The sequence below is a fragment of the Oncorhynchus mykiss genome, chromosome 5 (assembly GCF_057628025.1).
Source record: "Oncorhynchus mykiss isolate SJ-2025 chromosome 5, ASM5762802v1, whole genome shotgun sequence".
Lineage (NCBI taxonomy): Eukaryota > Metazoa > Chordata > Actinopteri > Salmoniformes > Salmonidae > Oncorhynchus > Oncorhynchus mykiss.
The window spans coordinates 66,928,146-66,950,482 of NC_143026.1; the positions used below are offsets into that span (position 1 = coordinate 66,928,146).

A 22,337-nucleotide genomic window follows, 5' to 3' on the forward strand; every position below is an offset into this window, starting at 1 on the left:
ACAGTTTTTTGAGGTGAATCTCCATCATTACATATCCTCTCTCCATCTCCTATTCCACACATGCATGTCCTGTTTCCGGGAGGATCTATCCTTTCCAGGCCTCTCAATGTCCTCTCCCCAGCCAGGGAGTGTCCAGAGCAGCAGCTTGAGTTACTGTGTGTCCCCTGTCTCCCAGGCTGCCTGGTCATCCCCACATCCCCCTAACCACACTCACATGCACTGCAGCCAAGCCTGGAAGTCAATAGCAATGATGTGCGAAAGGAAAAAATGAATGTGCTTGTGGGATACTGTGTATATCTTAAAGTGTATTCATGAGTGCACATAGTGCACTGTGAATGTGTGTGTACTGTACATGTGAGAGAGAGTGTTGAGTCCTGCTAAGTTTTGTAGGTGTTTAACCCTTTACGCTAGTGGGAATTGGCCTACTGTATATGGATAGGGCTAAATATACATGTTTCTGACAGAAGAAATATGAAAAGCATATGCAGAAGCATGGTAGAAATGACAAGAGAACAGTTTGGAGATTATAGGAAAATTATTAGACCAAAGTTGAGGAGAGTTCACCTGACACAAGACTGAATACAAACATTACACTGTTGATTTATATGTGCATTTGACATTTACTGTACTTTTCACCGTATTTGTTGATAACGAAATCTGAAAATACTCTGGATACATTCAGTAACATGATAAGAATATTCCTGGAAAATGTGAGGTAGGTGAAAAGTAAGGGGGAAAAAATGACAAGGGTTTGAATGAGAGGTCTAATGGGTGTCTCCAAGTGGTCACAAACCTCTCCATAGTGTGCACAGTTCCTACGTCATTTCACGGCACTTTTATGACTCAAAGAAGAGAATTCAACTATGAGGTGCTTTTATGAGCTCTCCTAGCTGTGCCTTTGAGGAACTAGAGCAAGAACACTTGTAGTTGTGTTGAACACAACCCCATCCCCGCCATCACACAATTATGGTTGTTGTTTATGCAATCCAAAAACGGCCATTTTAAATCCCAGTCTGGGTCAGGTGGGCATAATTTCAAAGCTTGTTATATTGCCAACATGACCAGTTACCTTTTAAATACGATCTTACAGTTTTAGGCTTTCACAGGGCAATTCAAAGAAGCAGATGGTAATTGTGGTGCGCATGGAATGGAGTCACGAGATCATTCAGGTGCGTGTTCCACGGCAAATGTTCTTCACAATAGATAAACATAGGCTCATTCTGTTCAGAACAACCCAGGGTATGACGCCATGTCATCACACATATTGATCATAAACGTTGACACTGTATATGACATGAGTTTTATGATATGGAAATGTGAAGTCCTCTTAACTTGGAGCATTTTTCTCACTCAGACAACAAAACATTTGCAAAAGTTGCCCAATTAACTTCTTGTCGCATGGAGTGATCAAGTTCAAAACGTCCGTCAGTCAAAACCCATACAGAGCTGTGAAGCGCAGAGCCATTTATAGCATTTTACTGTACAGCTTCTCAGTGCCCAAATCTGCCATTTTCAACCCGTATGAGTGTAAAGTAACAATTCAGGCTTTGAGGGTTTGGACTGAACACTGGTCCCCCCTCCTTCTTTTCACTCATCTCTCACTTTATTCATTCACGCTGCCCTCTTGGAAGTTTCCAGTAACTCTCCAGCTCATTATCTTCAGGCCTGGAGCACTGCATCTCTGCTTTCTTTCTTTCTGATATGCATCTGGACAACACATGCTCCTAGGTTTCACCTACACATCCTTCCCCTCTCTTTCTCTCTCTCCATCCCTCTCTCCTTTATCTATGGGTCCCACTTGGACTGGCTATGCCATCATCAGTGAGGAAGGTGTGATTAGCTGACAGTGATCAATGGGAGGGGTCAGAAGGGTCACACCTGGTCCAAAAATACTCAACAAACACTTCAGTGAAAGTAACGAGGCCTAAAATCCTTCTAATGTATCTGGATTGGACATGACCTCGTACTGTAACTAGTGTTAACAGATATGCATCACTCTGTCTAAATTGTGTGTGTGTGTGTGTGTGTGTTAAGTCTGCAGTAGCCCCCCTCCCCTCCCCAGGCTGATGTGGCTGAGGCAATGCATGCTGGCCTGGCAGGGCCTGACATTCACAGTCAACACACGGCAGAATGGCCCATGCGCCTCCCCCTTAGAGCCTATACAGCACCTCATCCTCACACACATGACTTATCCATACACACTCTCAGTCAGGCCAAACAAGGTAACTTGCCAATATAATCTGTCAGAAGAATCTCTGTGTTCTTGCCCTCTGGGCAACCCATGCATACTATTTACACACTTTCATCCATAAATTCACACTGTCGATTTCTACACACATTGAATGCCTTGCTCCCTAATATGCAATTTCTCACATTTAGTCACCCACATGAAATACACAAGACAGCTTTGAAATATGCACTGAGTGTACAAAACATTAGGAGCACCTTCCTAATATTGAGTTGCACCCTCCCCCTTTTCCCTCAGAACAGCCTCAATTCATCAGGGTATGGACTAAACAAAGATTCAAAAGCATTCCACAGGGATGCTGGCCCATGTTGACTCCAATGCCTCCCACAGTTGTGTTAAGTTGGCTGGATGTTCTTTGGGTGGTGGACCATTCTTGATACACAATGAGAACTGTTGAGTGTGAAAAACCCAGCAGCGTTGCAGTTATTGACACAAACCGGTGCACCTGGCACCTACTACCATACCCCGTTCAAAGGTAAGTTAATACTTTGTAGCGCCACCTTTTGCTGCGATTACAGCTGTAAGTCGCTTGGGGTATGTCTCTATCAGTTTTGCACATCGAGAGACTGACATTTTTTCCCATTCCTCCTTGCAAAACAGCTCGAGCTCAGTGAGGTTGGATGGAGAGCATTTGTGAACAGCAGTTTTCAGTTCTTTCCACAGATTCTCGATTGGATTCAGATCTGGACTTTGACTTGGCCATTCTAACACCTGGATATGTTTATTTTTGAACCATTCCATTGTAGATTTTGCTTTATGTTTTGGATCATTGTCTTGTTGGAAGACAAATCTCCGCCCCAGTCTCAGGTCTTTTGCAGACTCCATCAGGTTTTCTTCCAGAATGGTCCTGTATTTGGCTCCATCCATCTTCCCATCAATTTTAACCATCTTCCCTGTCCCTGCTGAAGAAAAGCAGGCCCAAACCATGATGCTGCCACCACCATGTTTGACAGTGGGGATGGTGTGTTCAGCTGTGTTGCTTTTACGCCAAACATAACGTTTTGCATTGTTGCCAAAAAGTTCAATTTTGGTTTCATCTGACCAGAGCACCTTCTTCCACATGTTTGGTGTGTCTCCCAGGTGGCTCGTGGCAAACTTTAAACAACACTTTTTATGGATATCTTTAAGAAATGGCTTGCTTCTTGCCACTCTTCCATAAAGGCCAGATTTGTGCAATTTATGACTGATTGTTGTCCTATGGACAGAGTCTCCCACCTCAGCTGTAGATCTCTGCAGTTCATCCAGAGTGATCATGGGCCTCTTGGCTGCATCTCTGATCAGTCTTCTCCTTGTATGAGCTGAAAGTTTAGAGGGACGGCCAAGTCTTGGTAGATTTGCAGTGGTCTGATACTCCTTCCATTTCAATATTATCGCTTGCACAGTGCTTCTTGGGATGTTTAAAGCTTGGGAAATCTTTTTGTATCCAAATCCGGCTTTAAACTTCTTCACAACAGTATCTCGGACCTGCCTGGTGTGTTCCTTGTTCTTCATGATGCTCTCTGCGCTTTTAACGGACCTCTGAGACAATCACAGTGCAGGTGCATTTATACGGAGACTTGATTACACACAGGTGGATTGTATTTATCATCGTTAGTCATTTAGGTCAACATTGGATCATCCAGAGATCCTCACTAAACTTCTGGAGAGAGTTTGCTGCACTGAAAGTAAAGGGGCTGAATAATTTTGCACGCCCAATTTTTCAATTTTTGTTTTGTTAAGAAAGTTTGAAATATCCAATAAATGTCGTTCCACTTCATGATTGTGTCCCACTTGTTGTTGATTCTTCACAAAAAAATACAGTTTTATATCTTTATGTTTGAAGCCTGAAATGTGGCAAAAGGTCGCAAAGTTCAAGGTGGCCGAATACTTTCGCAAGGCACTGTATATTGTCACTATCACTCTCAAGCATAAACGCTCTCATCAATCTTAATATGCTCTCTGAAAACCCTAACCGCTGTCTTACTGCACATCTAGATGAATAACCTACTCAGTCATGTATAGATAATTTCAAACTGATAGTAAATGATACAATCACAATCACTTTGTTTATAAGGGACAATAAGAAAGACAGATCGACTGAGAGAAAAAGAGAGAGAGAGAGAGCGAAGAGGTAGGGGGAGTGAGACGGGAGGGATAGAAGAGAGATGGATAGAGAATGAGAGAGCATGAACAGCGGTAGTAAAGTGTGTCTCTGTGTTTAAGACAGGATGATGACACACAGACAGGCAGACTGACTGACTGGGCTGAAATTGTATGCTCCTCTGGCCACTGTTGAATACACAACTGTCATGTCATCATTACGTCCCTCAAAACACCTCTCTCTCTCTTTCTCTCGGGTATTTTCCTGTCTTTCTGAAGAGAAATCGAATACTTTGTCTGGATAGCAGTTTATTTCAGCATTGGCCAGATCCATTGTTGCTGGGCTGCCTCCAGAACTATTGGGTAAGAGACAATCACTTCAGTGCTAACAGGCCCTTCTAACTGCGCACTCTGCTCTGTTTCAGCTCCCCTTTGGGGATCCACTGACACTAACACATGGCCCGGGATGTTCTGAGTACAGCCACAACTCCTGGCAGGGGACATGGAGCTGTTTTCTCTGATGTCAGACATAGGTCTGGGAACAGTCCCATATCCTCTCAGGTTTTATGAGGGAGCAACTGGTATTAACACTCCTCAGGTAAGAATGGTGTGTGTAAATCATATAAGGAGTGTGTGTGTGTTCATATTATGTTGAGTGAGTTAGAAAGTGGTATGGATTATGTTGTGTGAATCATGTAGTTCCTGTGACACGGAGCTACTCCCTAAGCATAAGTCTAGCCCAAGGCGATGGGAAATTTGGTATGGGATTGGTAATGGGAATCAGAAGGAGAGGCAGGGTACTGGCCAGCTGAGTAGAAACAGACACACACACACCACCACATGCAGACCCCAACGGACTGACACTGGGCCAGAGCACTGAGGATAATTAAACACACACTCACATACCAGCCATGTGCCAGTGATATGATCTAATGCACAGAGTGAGAGAGGGAAATCAAATCAAAGAGTGAGAGAGTGAGAGGGAAAAAGAGAGAGAGAGAGAGAGAGATGGGGAGAAGATGATACAGAGAAACCAAGAGAGAAAAAAATCGGATATAATAATTTACATTCACAAAAGCCCAAATTGTCTGCTTCAAATTCAACAAAATCTTATCCTGTCTTCTTCCCCCTTTCCTTTCTGTGAAAAAAACACTCCCAAAAATGTAAAAGGGTCTCCTGACATGGTCAAAAAGACATAAACCAAGGCCCTCATCCCCAGGCCTGACAGAATAATTAAAACCATGAGATACCGCTCCAGAACCCACACTGCTATCAGACCTGAGGTGACACAGTTGCACTCGGAGGTGGATCAAGGTTCTATACTCCCAGAAAGATTCTACGCAGCACGATGGAATTCTAGGAGACGGAATATAGTGTAGATCAGAGGAAATAGTTGGTTATCAGACTGCTACTTAGCTTTCAATGTTGTAATCCAGTAGAAAGGGAGCTCTTTGGAAGCAAGGGTAAAACTTTCCAGTTTGAATGTTTGTTGCAGCTCGTTCCAGTCACTAGCTGCAGCGAACTGAAAAGAGGAGCGACCCAGGGATGTGTGTGCTTTGGGGACTTTTAACAGAATGTGACTGGCAGAATGGGTGTTGTATATGGAGGATGAGGGCTGCAGTAGATATCTCAGATGGGTGGAGTGAGGCCAAAGAGGGTTTTATAAATAAGCATAAACCAGTGGGTCTTGCGACGGGTATACAGAGATGATCAGTTTACAGAGGAGAATAGAGTGTCCTATAAGGAGCATTGGTGGGAAATATGATGGCCGAATGATAAAGAACATCTAGCCGCTCGAGAGCATTCTTACCTGCCGATCTATAAATGATGTCTCCGTAATCTAGCATGGGTAGGATGGTCATCTGAATCAGGATAAGTTTGGCAGCTGGGGTGAAAGAGAAGCGATTACGATAGAGGAAACCAAGCCTAGATTTAACTTTAGCCTGTAGCTTTGATATGTGCTGAGAGAAGGATGGTGCACCGTCTAGCCATACTCCCAAGTACTTGTATGAGGTGACTACCTCAAGCTCTAAACCCTCAGGGGTAGTAATAACACCTGTGGGAAGAGGGGTATTCTTCTTACCAAGCCACATAAGCCTTTGTTTGGGAGTTATTCAGAACAAGGTTAAGGGTAGAGAAAGCTTGTTGGATACGAAGAAAGCTTTGTTGTAGAGCATGTAACATCAAATCTGGGGAGGGGCCAGCTGAGTATAAGACTGTATCATCTGCATATAAATGGATGAGAGAGCTTCCTACTGCCTGAGCAGATGTTGTTGATGTTTATTGAGAAGAGCGTGGGGCCTAGGATCGGGCCTTGGGGTACTCCCTTGGTGACAGACAGTGGCTGAGACAGCAGATTTTCTGACTTTATACACTGCACTCTTTGAGAGAGGTAGTTAGCAAATCAGGCCAAAGACCCATCAGAGACACCAATACTCCTTAGCCGGCCCACAAGAATAGTTTACTGTATCAAAAGCTTCGGCCAAGTCAATAAAAATAGCAGCAAAACATTGCTTAGAATCAAGGGCAATGGTGACATCATTGAGGGCCTTTAAGGTTGCAGTGACACATGCGGAAACCAGATTGCATACCAGAGAGAATACTATAGACATCAAGAAAGCCAGTCAGTTGATTATTGACAGGTTTTTCCAACACTTTTGATAAACAGGGCAAAATAAAAATAGGCCTATAACAGTTAGGATCAGCTTGATCTACCCTTTAAATAAAGGATGAACCGTGGCTGCCTTCCAAGCAATGGGAACCTCCCCAGAAAGGAGAGACAGGTTAAAAAGATCGGAGATAGGCTTGGCGATGATATGGGCAGCAACCTTAAGGAAGAAAGGGGATAGTCACATTAGAAGGGGTGGGAGATGAGGAAATGTTGGATGGGCAAGGAGGCATGGCTTAGTCAAATAGGAATCCTGACTTAATGAAGTGGTGATTAAAGAGCTCAGTCATGTGTTTCTTGTCAGTAACAACCACATCATCAACATTAAGGGACATGGGCAGCTGTGAGGAGGAGGGTTTATTCTCCAGGTCTTTAACTGTTTTCCAGAACTTCTTGGGGTTAGACCCACAGAGAGAGAACTGATCCTTAAAGTAACTAATTTTAGCTATCTGGAGAGCGTCAGTGAATTTATTTCTCATTTGCCTGAACGATAGCGAGTCAGCCTGAGTATGCGTGTGCCGAGCCTTTCGCCAAATGCAATTCTTGAGGTAGAGTAACTCTGCAAGATCACAGTCGAACCCGGGGCTGAACCTGTTTTTAATGATCCTTTTCTTCATGGGGTCGTATTTGTTAACAATACCACTGAAAATATCAAAAAAGAAGGTCCAAACGTCTTCGACAGAGGGGATCAAGCTGATTCTATCCCATTTTACAGAGGCCAGCTCATGAAGGAAGGCTTGCTCATTAAAGTTTATTAGCAAGCATCTATGACAAATCAGCACAGGTCGTTTCACTGAGCAGTCATTACAAAACCCAGGCTGTAAAACAGTGATTACACTAAGGTCAATACAGAAAACACCAGTCAGCCACCAATTGTGCAAGTTCTCCCACTTAAAAAGATGAGAAAGGCCTGTAATTTTCATCATAGGTACACTTCAACTATGACAGACAAAATGAGGGGAAAAAAATCCAGAAAATCACATTGTAGGATTTTTAATTAATTTATTAGCAAATTATGGTGGAAAATAAGAATTTGGTCACCTACAAACAAGCCAGATTTCTGGCTCTCACAGACCTGTAACTTCTTCTTTAAGAGGCTCCTCTGTCCTCCACTCGTTACCTGTATTAATTGTACCTGTTTGAACTTGTTATCAGTATAAAAGACACCTGTCCACAACCTCAAACAGTCACACTCCAAAGTCCACTATGGCCAAGACCAAAGAGCTGTCAAAGGACACCAGAAACAAAATTGTAGACCTGCACCAGGCTGGGAAAACTAAATCTGCAATAGGTAAGCAGCTTGGTTTGAAGAAATCAACTGTGCGAGCAATTATTAGGAAATGGAAGACATACAAGACCACTGATAATCTCCCTCGATCTGGGGCTCCACGCAAGATCTCACCCCGTGGGGTCAAAATGATCACAAGAATGGTGAGCAAAAATCCCAGAACCACACGGGGGGACCTAGTGAATGACCTGCAGAGAGCTGGGACCAAAGTCATTGAAGATGAAACGTGGCTGGGTCTTTCAGCATGACAATGATCCCAAACACACCGCCCGGGCAACGAAGGAGTGGCTTCGTAAGAAGCATTTCAAGGTCCTGGAGTGGCCTAGCCAGACTCCAGATCTCAACCCCATAGAAAATCTTTGGAGGGAGTTGAAAGTCTGTGTTGCCCAGCAACAGCCCCAAAACATCACTGCGCTAGAGGAGATCTGCATGGAGGAATGGGCCAAAATACCAGCAACAGTGTGTGAAAACATTGTGAAGACTTACAGAAAACGTTTGACCTCCGTCATTGCCAACAAAGGGTATATAACAAAGTATTGAGATAAACTTTTGTTATTGACCAAATACTTATTTTCCACCATAATTTGCAAATAAATTAATTTAAAAAAAAATCTCTCATTTTGTCTGTCATAGTTGAAGTGTACCTATGATGAAAATTACAGGCCTCTCTCATCTTTTTAAGTGGGAGAACTTGCACAATTGGTGGCTGACTAAATACTTGTTTGCCCCACTGTAGCTATGTCTCTCTCTCTCTGAGGGGGCGTGACATCTGTGCTAACAACACTATAATACCTAAGGCCTAAGGGCACACATGGTTTGGATGGTACTCTCTTTCATCTGCATGTAGCATTAAAACATGATTTGTGGTTCAGATGTTTTCTTTGTGGTTCAGATTTCTTGGTGTGTGCATTGTGCAGTGGGTTATGTCATATGATACTCTAACATGGGGATACGAGTATAGAAACCACAAGGAATTCTCTGTTATTAGGCTATTTCACATCAATACAGATCATTCTGGGAACCGTTGTCTTTTCATAGTCCTGACATGATCTATGTCGAAACACATCGACAAACCATCTCTCCCTCCAGTTCACCACCTGGTTAAGCACTTACAATAAACAGCCCACAGACCTAGCTCCAGACTACTGAGTTACTCCTGAACGCTGCCCCAAAGATGAGCTCAGCCTTTCCCTCCAGTCACAACACGTAGTCATGACCTGGTGACCAATCACAGGGCTGAGTTACATTCCATCAACCAATCACTGGCCTGGGTCCAGGCCCGGGTCCAGTTGTTGGCCTGCAGCCAGCTCAATGTTGTCCTGAGGGCAGAGGAGGGAGGGGAGGGGGAGGGTACACTGTTTGAGCATGGATGGAATGTGAGTTCACTTTACTAACCTGCTCAGTGCTCCTGTGTAATTCTCAACACAAGCCTGCCAACCACCCTGCCTCCGCCCCCTGTCTACCTCTTTCCTAAAAACCATTCCCTGCATTCTTTCACAGCACAGTGTGAGTCTTTCTCACCTCTCTCTCAGTCCTCTCTGTCAGACAGACACGTCCATTTGCTTTTCAGACTACTGAAGCTTTCTGTGGAGAGTGTGTTATCCCATCTGTTCTGTGTCTCTATCATACACACAGACTGCCCTTCCTCCAGCCATGACCCAGTTGAAACTCTCATGTGACCCTACATACACACATGAACAGCGACAGTCTCCGTGTCGCAGAGGAAGGGCAAGGAGAACTGAAAGGTGAGCAGGGTACAAGCTCTACCCGTCAGCCCCAACACAAACACACAGCCTTGGGCCTTGCCGCCCAGTAATTAGCCACTAGCACTGGGTCTGTGGCCAGCACACATTTAATCACACAATCAGCTTTTATTTCACAAATCATAATTCTACCATTCTGTTGCTTTCACTGCCTCGCTTTATTTAGGTTGTATAACCACTGTTTTTGTTTATATGTATTGTAGAGGGTGCCGACAGACATGACAGCTCTGCTTCTAGCTTTTAAGCAACTTTGTAGTATTTCGTTTTTTTGTGTGCTATTTCTTACATTATTAGCCCAGAACGTTTTTTTGTGTTATTACATACAGCCGGAAATAACTTTCGGATATCAGAGCGGCGGTAACTCACCAGCATTACGACCAGGAAAATGACATTCCCAAATTGGTTCCTTTGTTCGTACCCCCCAGTGCAATTGAACTTATCCCATTGGCTGCTCCAAGACGCCGACGGCGGAGAAGAGGTATTCAGAGTGGACTTCTAGTCCGACTCAGGAGGCGTGCACACCATCCACCTCTTCCGAGTATATTACTCGCTAATGTTCAGTCTATGGACAATAAAGTAGATGAGCTCAGGGTGAGAATCTCCTTCCAGAAAGACACCACGGACTGTAACATACTCTGTTTCACAGAATCATGGCTCTCTCCGGATATACTGTCACGTCCATACAGCCAGCTGGGTTCTCAGTACATCGCGCAGACAGGAATAAAGAAGTCTACAGGAAGAAGAAGGGCGGTGGTGTATGTTTCATGATTAACTACTCATGGTGTGATTGTGTTAACGTACAAAAACTCAAGTCCTTTTGTTCACCCGACGTAGAATACCTTACAATCAAATGCCGACCATATTATCTCCCAAGAGAAATCTCTTCGGTCATAGTCACAGTCGTGTATATTCCCTCTCAAGCCGATACCACAACGGCCCTCAAAGAACTACACTGAACTTTATGCAAATTGAAAAATCACATATCCTGAGGCCGCATTTATTGTAGCTGGGGGTTTTAACAAAGCAAATTTGAGGAAAATGCTACCGAAGTTCTAACAACACATTCACTGTAGTACTCGATCTGTAAAAACACTCGACCACTGCTACTCCCCCTTCCGGGATAACTACAAGGCCATCCCCCGCACTCGCTTCTGCAAATCAGATCAGAAATTTCTGCCTATAGGAAGGGAGGAGCAAAATTGAATTTGTGATCTGATTTGCTGAAGGGAGGGCGGGGGAGGGCCTTGTAGTTATCCCGTAAGGGGGAGTAGCAGTGGTCAAGTGTTTTTCCAGAGCGAGTACTACAGTCCATGTGCTAACAGGAAGTACCCGTGCTAAGGTCTATTCAACGCTGGTCTGACCAATCAGAATCAATGCATCAAGATTGTTTTGATCATGCAGACTGGGATATGTTCTGGGTAGCCTCTGATAACAACATTGACGTATACACGGACACGGTGACTGAGTTCATCAGGAAGTGTATAGAGGATGTTGCTCCCATGGTGACTATTAATAAAACCTACGCAAACCAGAAACCATGTATAGATGGCAGCATTCGTGCAAAACTGAAAGTGCGAACCATCGCATTTAACTATGGCAAGGTGACTGGAAATATGGTTGAATACAAAAAGTGTAGTTATTCCCTCCGTTAGGGAATCAACAGGCAAAACGTCAGTACAGAGACAAAGTGGAGTCAGAAATCAACAGCACAGACACGAGACGTATGTGGCACGGTCTACAGATAATTGCGGATTACTGAGGGAAAACCAGCCACGACGTGGACACCGACATCTTGCTCACGGATAAGTTAAACACCTTCTTCGCCCGCTTTGAGGATAACACATTGCCACCGAAGCGGCCCGCTCCCAAGGACTGTGGGCTCTCATTCTCTGTGGCCGACGTGAGTAAGACATTTAAGCGTGTTAACCCTCGCAAGGCTGCCAGCCCAGACGGCATCCCTAGCCTCATCCTCAGAGCATGCACAGACCAGCTGTCTGGAACTAAATGACTATCGCCCTGTAGCACTCATGTCTGTCATCATGAAGTGCTTTGAGAGGCTAGTTAAGGATCATATCACCTCTACATTACCTGACACTCTAGACCCACTTCAATTTGCTTACCGCCCCAATAGATCCACAGACAATGCAATCGCTATTGCAATGCACAATGCCATATCCCATCTGGACAAGAGAAATACCTATGTAAGAATGCTGTTCATTGACTATAGCTCAGCCTTCAACACCATAGTACCCTCCAAGCTCATAATTAAGCTCGGCGCCCTGGGTCTGAACCCCACCCTGTGCAATTGGGTCCTAAACTTCCTGACGGGCCGCCCCCAGGTGGTGAAGGTAGGAAACAACACCTCCACTTCGCTGATCCTCAACACAGGGGCCCCACAAGGGTGCATGCTCAGCCCTCTCCTGTACTCCCTGTTCACCCATGACTGTGGACACGTACGCCTCCAACTCAATCATCAAGTTTGCAGATGACACAACAGGCCTGATTACCAACAATGACGAGACAGCCTACAGGGAGGAGGTGAGGACCCTGGCGGAGTGGTGCCGGGAAAATAACCTCTTCAAAACGAAGGAGCTGATTGTGAATTCTCATACTTAAAAAAACTCTTCATGGTACAGTGATTATCAACACTGAACATCTAGGCTGCTCAACCACCCAATAAATGTCTCTTTGCCAAAAACTTCTCATTGGCAGTTAGTATTGAGAGCATGCAGAGATATACTGAGACCTTTACAGTCATTGGTTCAGATTCAGGAGAACAATACAGACAGACAGTAGAATGCAGCAGCAACAGGCACATCCTATAGGTCAGGGGCCGGGCAGGGGTCGGTAACAGACGGGCCGCGGGCCAAAAACGTAATTCAGCTAAAAATAAGTTGAATTTAGGAAATCTGTTCCCAAATATTAAAACAGCAGGGTAGATATGTGTGTGTGTGTGTGTGTGTGTGTGTGTGTGTGTGCGTTGGGAAGTGTTCTCAATGAGAAACAGACAGACATAAAGCTGCAAACAAAAGCAAGCCTTGAAAGGATGAGTGGAAAACAAAAGACAAAAGCATCCAACTGGTGATGACTTCAATTCTGGGAGAAACAGAGAAAACGCATTAAACTATCAAGTCCCTCTTAAAAGTTTCCATGTGCAACAAAATAGGTATGTGATGGGCATTCTCCACATGCTTGTGCACTGACTTTCTTTGTCCCTGTAGACTAGTCATACAGACCTTTCGTCTCTCCCGTGATTCTCTCCACAGCACTTTACGCATCACTTCTTCAGTGCGTTGAGCACCCACCTTCTGTGCCGCTGTCCGAGCCAGTCATTGTCTACTCACTCCCCATCTCCAATCACTGGATTAAGTTGTACATCAAAATATCTTGCATTCTTGCTTGGAACGTGCTAGATAAAACAATTTATTTATTGAATACCTCAGTAGTCTATTTATTATACTTCTTAATATGGCACAATTAATGACTTTATAAGAGGATTACTCATGGGCTGGTGCCATCAAGTGTAAAGGTTAGTGGCACCTGTGACACTAGGGGAAAATGTTAGTCTGGAGCCCTGTAATAGTAGTTAACACTTAAGGCGTCCACATGCTTCTCATCTGAAACAGTCCGGAACAGTTTGTGCATATATTATGATGTCATTTTGTGAGGTTGTTTTGCGCAATTAAGATCTCCTCTGCAAAAATGTCTAAATTATTGACAGATTTCTTGAGTTATCTTACACTGAACAAAAATACAAACGCAACATGCAACAATTTCAAAGATGTTCATGAGTTACAGTTCACATAAGGAAATCTGTCAATAAAATAAAATCATTAGGCCCTAATCTATGGATTTCACATGACTGTTGGTCACAGATACTGTACCTTAAAAAAGGTAAGGGTGTGGATCAGAAAACCAGTCAGTATCTGGTGTGACCAGCACGTGCATCATGCAGCGTGACACATCTCTTTCGCATAGAGTTGATCAAGCTGGTGATTGTGGCCTGTGGAATGTTGTCCCACTCCTCTTCAATGGCTAGGCGAACTTGCTGGATATTGGCGGGAACTGGAACACGTTGTCGTACTCGTCAATCCAGAGAATCACAAACATGCTCAATGGGTGACATGTCTGGTCAGTATGCAGGCCATGGAAGAACTGGGACATTTTCAGCTTCCAGGAATTCTATGCAGATCCTTGGGACCATGCACTATCATGCTGAAACAGAAGGTGATGGCAGCGGATGAATGGCACAACAATGGGCCTCAGGATCTCATCATGTGATCTCTGTACATTCAAATTGCCATCTATAAAATGCAATTGTGTTCATTGTCCTTATCTTATGCCTGTCCATACCATAACCCCAACGCCATCATGGGGCACTCTGTTCACAACATTGACATCAGCAAATCACTCGACCACATGACACCATGCACGACGCCATACACACTGTCTGCCATCTGCCCAGTACAGTTGAAACCGGGATTAATCCGTGAAGAACAGACTTCTCTAGCATGCCAGTGGCCATTGAAGGTGAGCATTTGTACACTGAAGTCGGTTACGATGCCGAACTGCAGACAGGTCAAGATCCTGGTGAGGACGACAAGCACGCAGATGAGCTTCCCTGAGACGGTTTCTGACAGTTTGTGATGAAATTCTTTGGTTGTGCGAACCCAGTTTCATCTTCTTTCTGGGTGGTGGTCTCAGACGATTCAACAGGTGAAAAAGCCAGATGTGGAGCTCCTGGGCTGGTGTGTTTACAGATGATCTGTGGTTGTGAGGCCGGTTGGACGTACTGCCAAATTCTCTAAAGCAAAGTTGGAGGCGGTTTATGGTAGAGAAATGAACATTCAATTCTCTGGCAAAAGCTTTGGTGGACATTCCTGCAGTCAGCATGCCAGTTGTACGCTCCCTCAAAACTTGAAACATCTGTGGCGTTGTGTTGAGTTAAGTCAAAACTGTAACTCGGCCACTCAAGCAACTTCAGCGTAGATTTGGCCTTGTCTTTTAGGTTATTGTCCTGCTGAAAGGTAAAATAATTTCCCAGTGTCTGGTGGAAAGCAGACTGAACCAGTTTTTCCTAATGGATTTTGCCTATGCTTAGCTCCATTCCATTTATTTTTTATCCTGAAAAACTCCCCAGTCCTTAACAATTACAAGAATACCCTAACATGATGCAGCCACTACTATGTATGGAGAGTGGTACTCAGTAATGTGTTTTATTGGATTTGCCCCAAACATAACACTTTGTATTCAGAACAAAAAGTGAATTGCTTTGCCACATTTTTTTGCAGTATTACTTTAGTGCCTTATTGCAAAACAGTTTTTGAATATTTGTATTCTGTACAGGCTTCCTTATTTTCACTTTTTCAATTAGGTTAGTATTGTGGAGTAACTACAATATTGTTGATCCATCCTCAGTTTTCTCCTATCACAGCCATTAAACTCTGTAACTGTTTTAATGACACCATTGGCCTCATTGTAAAATCCCTGAGCGGTTTCATCCTCTCCTGCAGCTGAGTTAGGAAGGATGCCTGTATCTTTGTAGTGACTGGGTGTATTGATACAGCATCCAAAGTGTAATTAATAACTTCAGCATGCTCAAAGGGATATATTGAATGTATTTTTTTAAATTGTATTTTTACCCATCTATCTGCCCTTCTTTGTGAGGCATTAGAAAACCTCCCTGGTCTTTGTGGTTGAATCTGTGCTTGAAATTCACCGAGGGACCTTATAGATAATTGTATGTGTGTGGTAGAGAGATGAGTCGTTCAAAAATCATGTTGAACACTATTATTGCACACAGAGTGATGCAACTTATTATGTGACTTGTGAAGCACATTTTTACTCCTGAACTTATTTAGGATTGCCATAACAAAGGGGTTGAATACTTATTGACTCCAGACATTTCAGCTTTTCATTTTTAATTAATTTACCAACATATCAAAAAACATTATTCCATTTTGACCTTATGGAGTTCTGTGTGTAGACCAGTGACAAAAAAAGCTCAATTTAAACAATTTTAAATGCAGGCTGTAGCACAACAAAATGTGGAAAAAGTTAAGGGGCTTGAATACTTTCTGAAGGCACTGTAGCCCAAAGGCGTCTGCATGCTTCCCAGCCGAAACAGTTGGGAAGAGTTTGTGCATATATTATGACGACATTTTGTGACATTTTTGTTCGTTTTGGACTTCGGCAAGGTTGTTTTTGGTTGTTGTGGCACATTACATTTTTTTCTTGAGGCAAGCCGAAATCGGTAGCTTTAGTCTACACCCATTCGTTGGTGATTGGTCAACAATATAGATTATTCAGTAAAGTCTTTGTTGTTCTTCAATGAGAGACATTTCTTTATTTCGAAACAGTGCTCCAAACATCTTAGTTAGATGTAAAATAGCGCAACTAAGATCTCCTCTGCAAAAAACATAAAAATGAATGACAGATTTATTGAGTTGTCTTAGATTAATTATGATTATTTAGAGGAAGTGTATACTGGCTACAGCGTCTCAAAATGGACAAACAGTACTATTGCCGCTTTTGTTCCTCGTTTTTCAAGCGAATGTATTTTAACGGAGTATAGGAACATATTCGTTTGGTTCACTTAGCCGAATTTGGCTAGCCGCCAGCAGAACTGAAGCATGCTGACACCTTAAGACAGCTTGGCTTTTATAATGTTTAAGGCTTAAGCAGAGAGGCAGACAGAGAACAAGAAGATGCACAGTGACAGCAGAGAAAATGCCGAAACAAATAAACCAGCACAATAGGTGTGGATAAAATGCCAGAGCCGAATTGTTATCCATGTCCACCCCTGTGTAACTGCCTATGGAGAATTGATGATGGAGACTTTTGGCGATATGGGCCCCCATCCCCCCACACCTGGCTGCTGTTTTAAGCCCCCTGATTTCTGCAATGTGTGCATAATAATAAAAAAAACACCGTCAACAACATGCTCTGCCCATTCATCTACTCCTAACATGCAATTAGGAACCCAGCAGACACGCGTGGAGAGGGCATTGTAAAACGCAGCAACAAGTCTCGTTCACGCTGACAGCAGCGTCTCTGTTCTTTACGTGGACAGGACAGGAGGTTCTCATTATAATACCGACACCATACCGATAACAATAAGCTCTATGTTACTTATATGTGTGTACTTTTTTCCCATAGTAAAGTGCAAAGCAAGAATTGTCGCGGGCGTGCCCCAACTGGCGGCCCTCCGCCCGTGGGTGGTTTTATTTGCCTCCCCAAGTTTTCTGAGCAAATCTTGTTTAAAACACACACACACACACACACACACACACACACACACACACACACACATATATATATATATATATATATATATTACTGGACATGAAATACTGTTAAAAAAAACCCACCAGGAAACCATCTCCAATTGATTTTCGTATTGGAAATCTGTTCCCAAGTAGGCCTATTCCCACGCATAATAGAGAGGCGTGCTCGTATACAAATGTAAGCAAGGTTTGAAATTATTATGTTTTTGTGAAATAGTTGCAGTCTAGAAATTATTTGTAATTATCTTCCGACCCCCGACCATCCGCTCAAGAAAAATGGTCCCGCGGATGAATCTAGTTGATGATCCCTGCTGTTGGCTATTGGAGAAGATTTGACCGGAATAAAGTTGTTAAAAAGTTAGTTGCGTTTCTCACCAGATAGCTATCCGCTCCTTCGGGTAGTCTAGCCTGTCGATACAGCCCAGGTAGTGCGGCAGGCTGTGCGCTGCGTTGCGAGCCAGAATGGCGATCATGACTTTTGGCATCAGCAGTGACGATTCGGGTCGGACCGAGTCCTGCACCAGAGTCACCAAGTCCGACATGCCACCCGGCATGAGGGCGACAAGCAGGGCGCAGAGCAGTCCGACTCCCACGGCTCCAACCGCCGGCATCATTCCCAGATAACACCGTTATCCAAACCTGAGCTCTGCCGCAACTGAATATAAGAGTGAGCGATTGTGGGAGGGAGCGAAGAAGGTAGGAAGGGAAGGGGATGGAGTGTGTGGACGAGGGAGAGCACAGGAGGTTGGTGGCACCTTAATTAGGGAGGACAGGCTCGTGGTAATGGCTGGAGCGGAATCAGTGGAATGGTTTCAAATACATCAAACACAAGGTTTCCAAGTGTTTAATGCCATTCCATTTGCGCCATTCCAGCCATTATTATGAGCTGTCCTCCCATCAGCAGCCTCCACTGGAGAGAGGGGTAACATCTCTTGTCTACCTCCTCCCCGCTGGCTGCTCCCCAAAACGATCATATACCTCTCCTACAGCTTTCCCTCTCTCTCTTGGAGACTAGGCTACAGAGGCAGGACAGGGGCTGATAAAACATCATGGGGAATCTAACAGGTGCAACAGCACAGAGAGAAGAGGTGGCTCCAAACATGGCCAATAACATTATTTTAGTAAGTAAATAATACATTTTCTTACTCAAATCCAGCAGATTGAAGCTTCCTGTGCTATAAAACTGATAGCCTAGACACAATAGGCTATTATCATTCAATAATGTTGTGTGAAAGAAGAACGAAAATTGTACCTGAAGTGCAAAAGAGGGTTGTACATTTCGCAATATTGTTTGTCAGTTCAAGTCTATGTATGCAAAATGCATAAACTGTATGCTGTTCTGATGGAAATATGTGTATAAATGTGTAACTACTCTTATTGTGTGGTTGCAATGTCAGATCATTGTAACAACATGTGGTTTGACTGCTTGTGCATGGCTGTCGCCGTGGTAAAGTTGGTTTGATTTTCGGTATTTGCCAGACATTCTTACCTTCAAATTTCAATAGCTCGCGAACGATTTTAGCTACATACCTCAGGTTCTCTATGAAGGAAAAAAAGTGTAAAACATTGAACAAGTCTTATTTTCCCGATTACAATCCGAGTTTCATAATCACACGGCAACGGTGTAGTAAGCCTCGCGCACCGTCAATGCAACTATTTAGGGACCTTCAAAGTGCTTGATCACAATATTCAAACATCAATTGCTCTTCAACCATGTGACTTAGCCACCTCATTTCAATTGTTATTTCTTACATAGAGCGGCATGTTGCACATCCTTTGGTTTCCTCATAAAAGTATTCCAACATTTAAAAATCTATATTTATATATTTATAAAAAATTCAATAGCTCCTTGACCATGTGTCCTAGACACCTCAAACCAACGTTGGAATGTTCACTGGCTAGGGACATACATCACATGGACTTTGTACATAAAACAAAAATATATATTTACTTGACCTTCATTTATTAGTTCATTTTTTTTACTTCTTGATCACACGACCTAGGCACCTCAAACCAACTTTGTATATTTCAAAAGGGGAGGGATACACATTGCACAGACTTTGGTTTTACACAATTTACACCATTTTATATAAATATTTGAATGTATATAATTTCAATAGCTCTTTACCCACATGACTTAGAAACCTCATTGCAACTTTCATTTATTCCTTATATGGAGAGTTATTTTGCACAGCCTTTGTTTTTTTTCCCATAAAATTATTCCAACATTCATTAAAAAATATACAGTACCAGTCAAAAGTTTGGACACACCTACTCATTCAAGGGTTTTTATTTATTTCGATTTTTTTCTACATTGTAGAATAATAGTGAAGACATCAAAACAATGAAACCTTTATTTAACTCTGTAAGTCAGTTAAGAACAAATTCTTATTTACAATGACGGCCTACCTAAAGGCAAAAGGGGCTGGGATTAAAAATATAAATAAATTACATAAAAATATAGGACAAAACACACATCACAACAAGAGAGACAACACAACACTACATAAAACGAGACCTAAGACAACATAGCATGGCAGCAACACATGACAACACAGCATGGTAGCAACACAACATGGCAGCAGCACAACATGGTAGCAGCACAAAACATGGTAAAACATTATTGGGCACAACTGTTCAGAGGAGACTGTGTGAATCAGGCCATCATTGTCGAATTGCTGCAAAGAAACCACTAGTAAAGGACTCCAATGAGAAGAAGAGACTTGCTTGGGCCAAGAAACACAAGCAATTGACATTAGACCAGTGGAAATCTGTCCTTTGGTCTGATGAATCTAAATTTGAGATTTTTGGTTCCAACCGCCGTGTCTTTGTGAGACGCAGGGTAGGTGAACAAATCATCTCCGCATGTGTGGTTCCCACCGTGAAGCATGGAAGAGGAGGTGTGATGTTGTGGGAGTGCTTTGCTGGTGACACTGTCAGTGATTTATTTAGAATTCAAGGCACACTTAACCAGCATGGCAACCACAGCATTCTGCAGCGATACATCATCCCATCTGATTTGCACTTAGTGGGACTATCATTTGTTTTTCAACAGGACAATGATGCAACACACCTCCAGGCTGTGTAAGGGCTATTTGACCAAGAAGGAGAGTGATGGAGTGCTGCATCAGATGACCTGGCCTCCACAATCACCCGACCTCAACCCAATTGAGATGGTTTGGGATGAGTTGGACCGCAGAGTGAAGGAAAAGCAGCCAACAAGTGCTCAGTATATGTGGGAACTCCTTCAAGACTGTTGGAAAAGCATCCCAGGTGAAGTTGGTTGAGAGAATGCCAAGAGTGTGCAATGCTGTCATCAAGGCAAAGGGTGGCTACTTTGAAGAATCTAAAATCTAAAATATATTTTGATTTGTTAAACTTTTTTTTGATTACTACATGATTCCATATGTGTTATTTCAGTGTTGATGTCTTCACTATTATTAAACAATGTAGAAAATAGTAAAATAAAGAAAAACCCTGGAATGACTAGATGTGTCCAAACTTCTGACTGGTACTGTATGTAGCTCAAATCTTTTTTGAGCTATTGAAGTTTGAATGTCCGAATATCGAAACGCAAACCAATTTTACCACGGTATGGCTGTCTTCCACATTATCCTTCCTCCATCTGCTGTTTCTTCAACTCCTCCTCTCCTGCTCTCATGTATGGTACATCATTCCTCTGCACAAGCCCCTGTCTGCATGCCTCCATTCCCCACTTCCTCATTCTCCCCATCCCTCTGTATTTCCATTCTTTTCCCATTCCTCCTCTCTGACTGACTGTTTCTTGGATGGTGCAGCTGCAGCAGCAGCAGGGTTCTCTAAGTACCATGAAGTCATCAGTGACATCAGTTCCAGTCCCAGCTGCAGACAGACAGAGACACCCAGCCAATCTCACCCTCTGACTAAACTCAGCCCTCGGCTTATTTGCATAAGTGTGAAGCCACCTGTTGATGTTTTCATTCTTGATTGAAATGTTCTAATGAGTGTACAATACCATTAACCCTGTAGTTGGATGGATGTTTCTGGTGAAAGATGTCTGGACAGGAGTACTAAGTATAAATGTCTGTCTGTCCATTGTGCTGAGCAAGGTCAATCTCCTAGCTCCCTCTAGTGTGCCTATAGAGACAGTAGCAGAGGTTGGAATCCATCCATGTTCCTTCACACAGTAGCCTAACATGCTGACCACACCCCTCACGTCACGTGCGCGAGCGTTGCAAAATAAATGTACACATACATGTTATTCAATCATTGCACCCAACGAGCGTCTGCGTAGCTAGGCACTAAAATAGAACTTGGTTCTATTTGTGACCAATGACGCTTCTGCAAGTCCCAGTTGGTAGAGGTAATGCACCTTAAAGGTGGTTGCCAACCGCCATATAAATTCCAAAGAAGAAGAGATTACTTGCTGTTGCTAGCTAATTTGTCCTAGGATATAAACATTGGGTTGTTATTTTACCTAAAATGCACAAGATCCTCTACTCCGACAATTAATCCACAGATAAAAGGGTAAAAGTTTGTTTCTAGTAATCTCTCCTCCTTCAGGCTTCTTCTTCTGACTTTATATGGCACTTTGATTTTTGGTTGCGATGGAGAGGTGAATCCAACATGTTCATTATTAACCTGAATATTAAATTAGAAATCAACCTAAGCTTGAAACCCTAAGCCTATATGTAGTCTATTTTTAGTTGAACCCTGGGTTGAATTTAAAACAAACGCTGTTGATGACTTTGCTATATATAAATGCTATATAGACTTAAATAGTATCATTGATGTTATAACGTATAAAGTATGGTTACATTTAATTTGCTCTGTTAAACCTGCCGTTGGAATTACTTTGATAGTAACAGTGAATCTATTTAGTTATGAGATTCCTCAATAACTTTCACGATAGAACATGGGTAGTAGTCAGTGACAAATATAATGGGAGACCAAAATGGATAACTGAACCCCCCCCAAGTAGGTGCTGCCCAGCCTACCTTTTTTTCTGATAGTGGATATATGTTGT

The 22,337-nt window shown here is 43.1% G+C and overlaps 1 protein-coding gene across 1 annotated transcript in view; it reads right to left on the reverse strand.

Moving 5' to 3' along the window:
* The window catches only part of colgalt2b (collagen beta(1-O)galactosyltransferase 2b), a 41,590-nt gene extending 23,502 nt beyond the window's left edge, over positions 1 to 18,088 (reverse strand). The window contains exon 1 of the mRNA XM_021603923.3: positions 17,708 to 18,088. Within this exon, the coding sequence (XP_021459598.1) occupies positions 17,708 to 17,946 (239 nt within the window). The 5' untranslated portion in view covers positions 17,947 to 18,088. The remainder of the gene's footprint in view (positions 1 to 17,707) is intronic.
* Between the last annotated feature and the right edge of the window lie 4,249 nt (positions 18,089 to 22,337).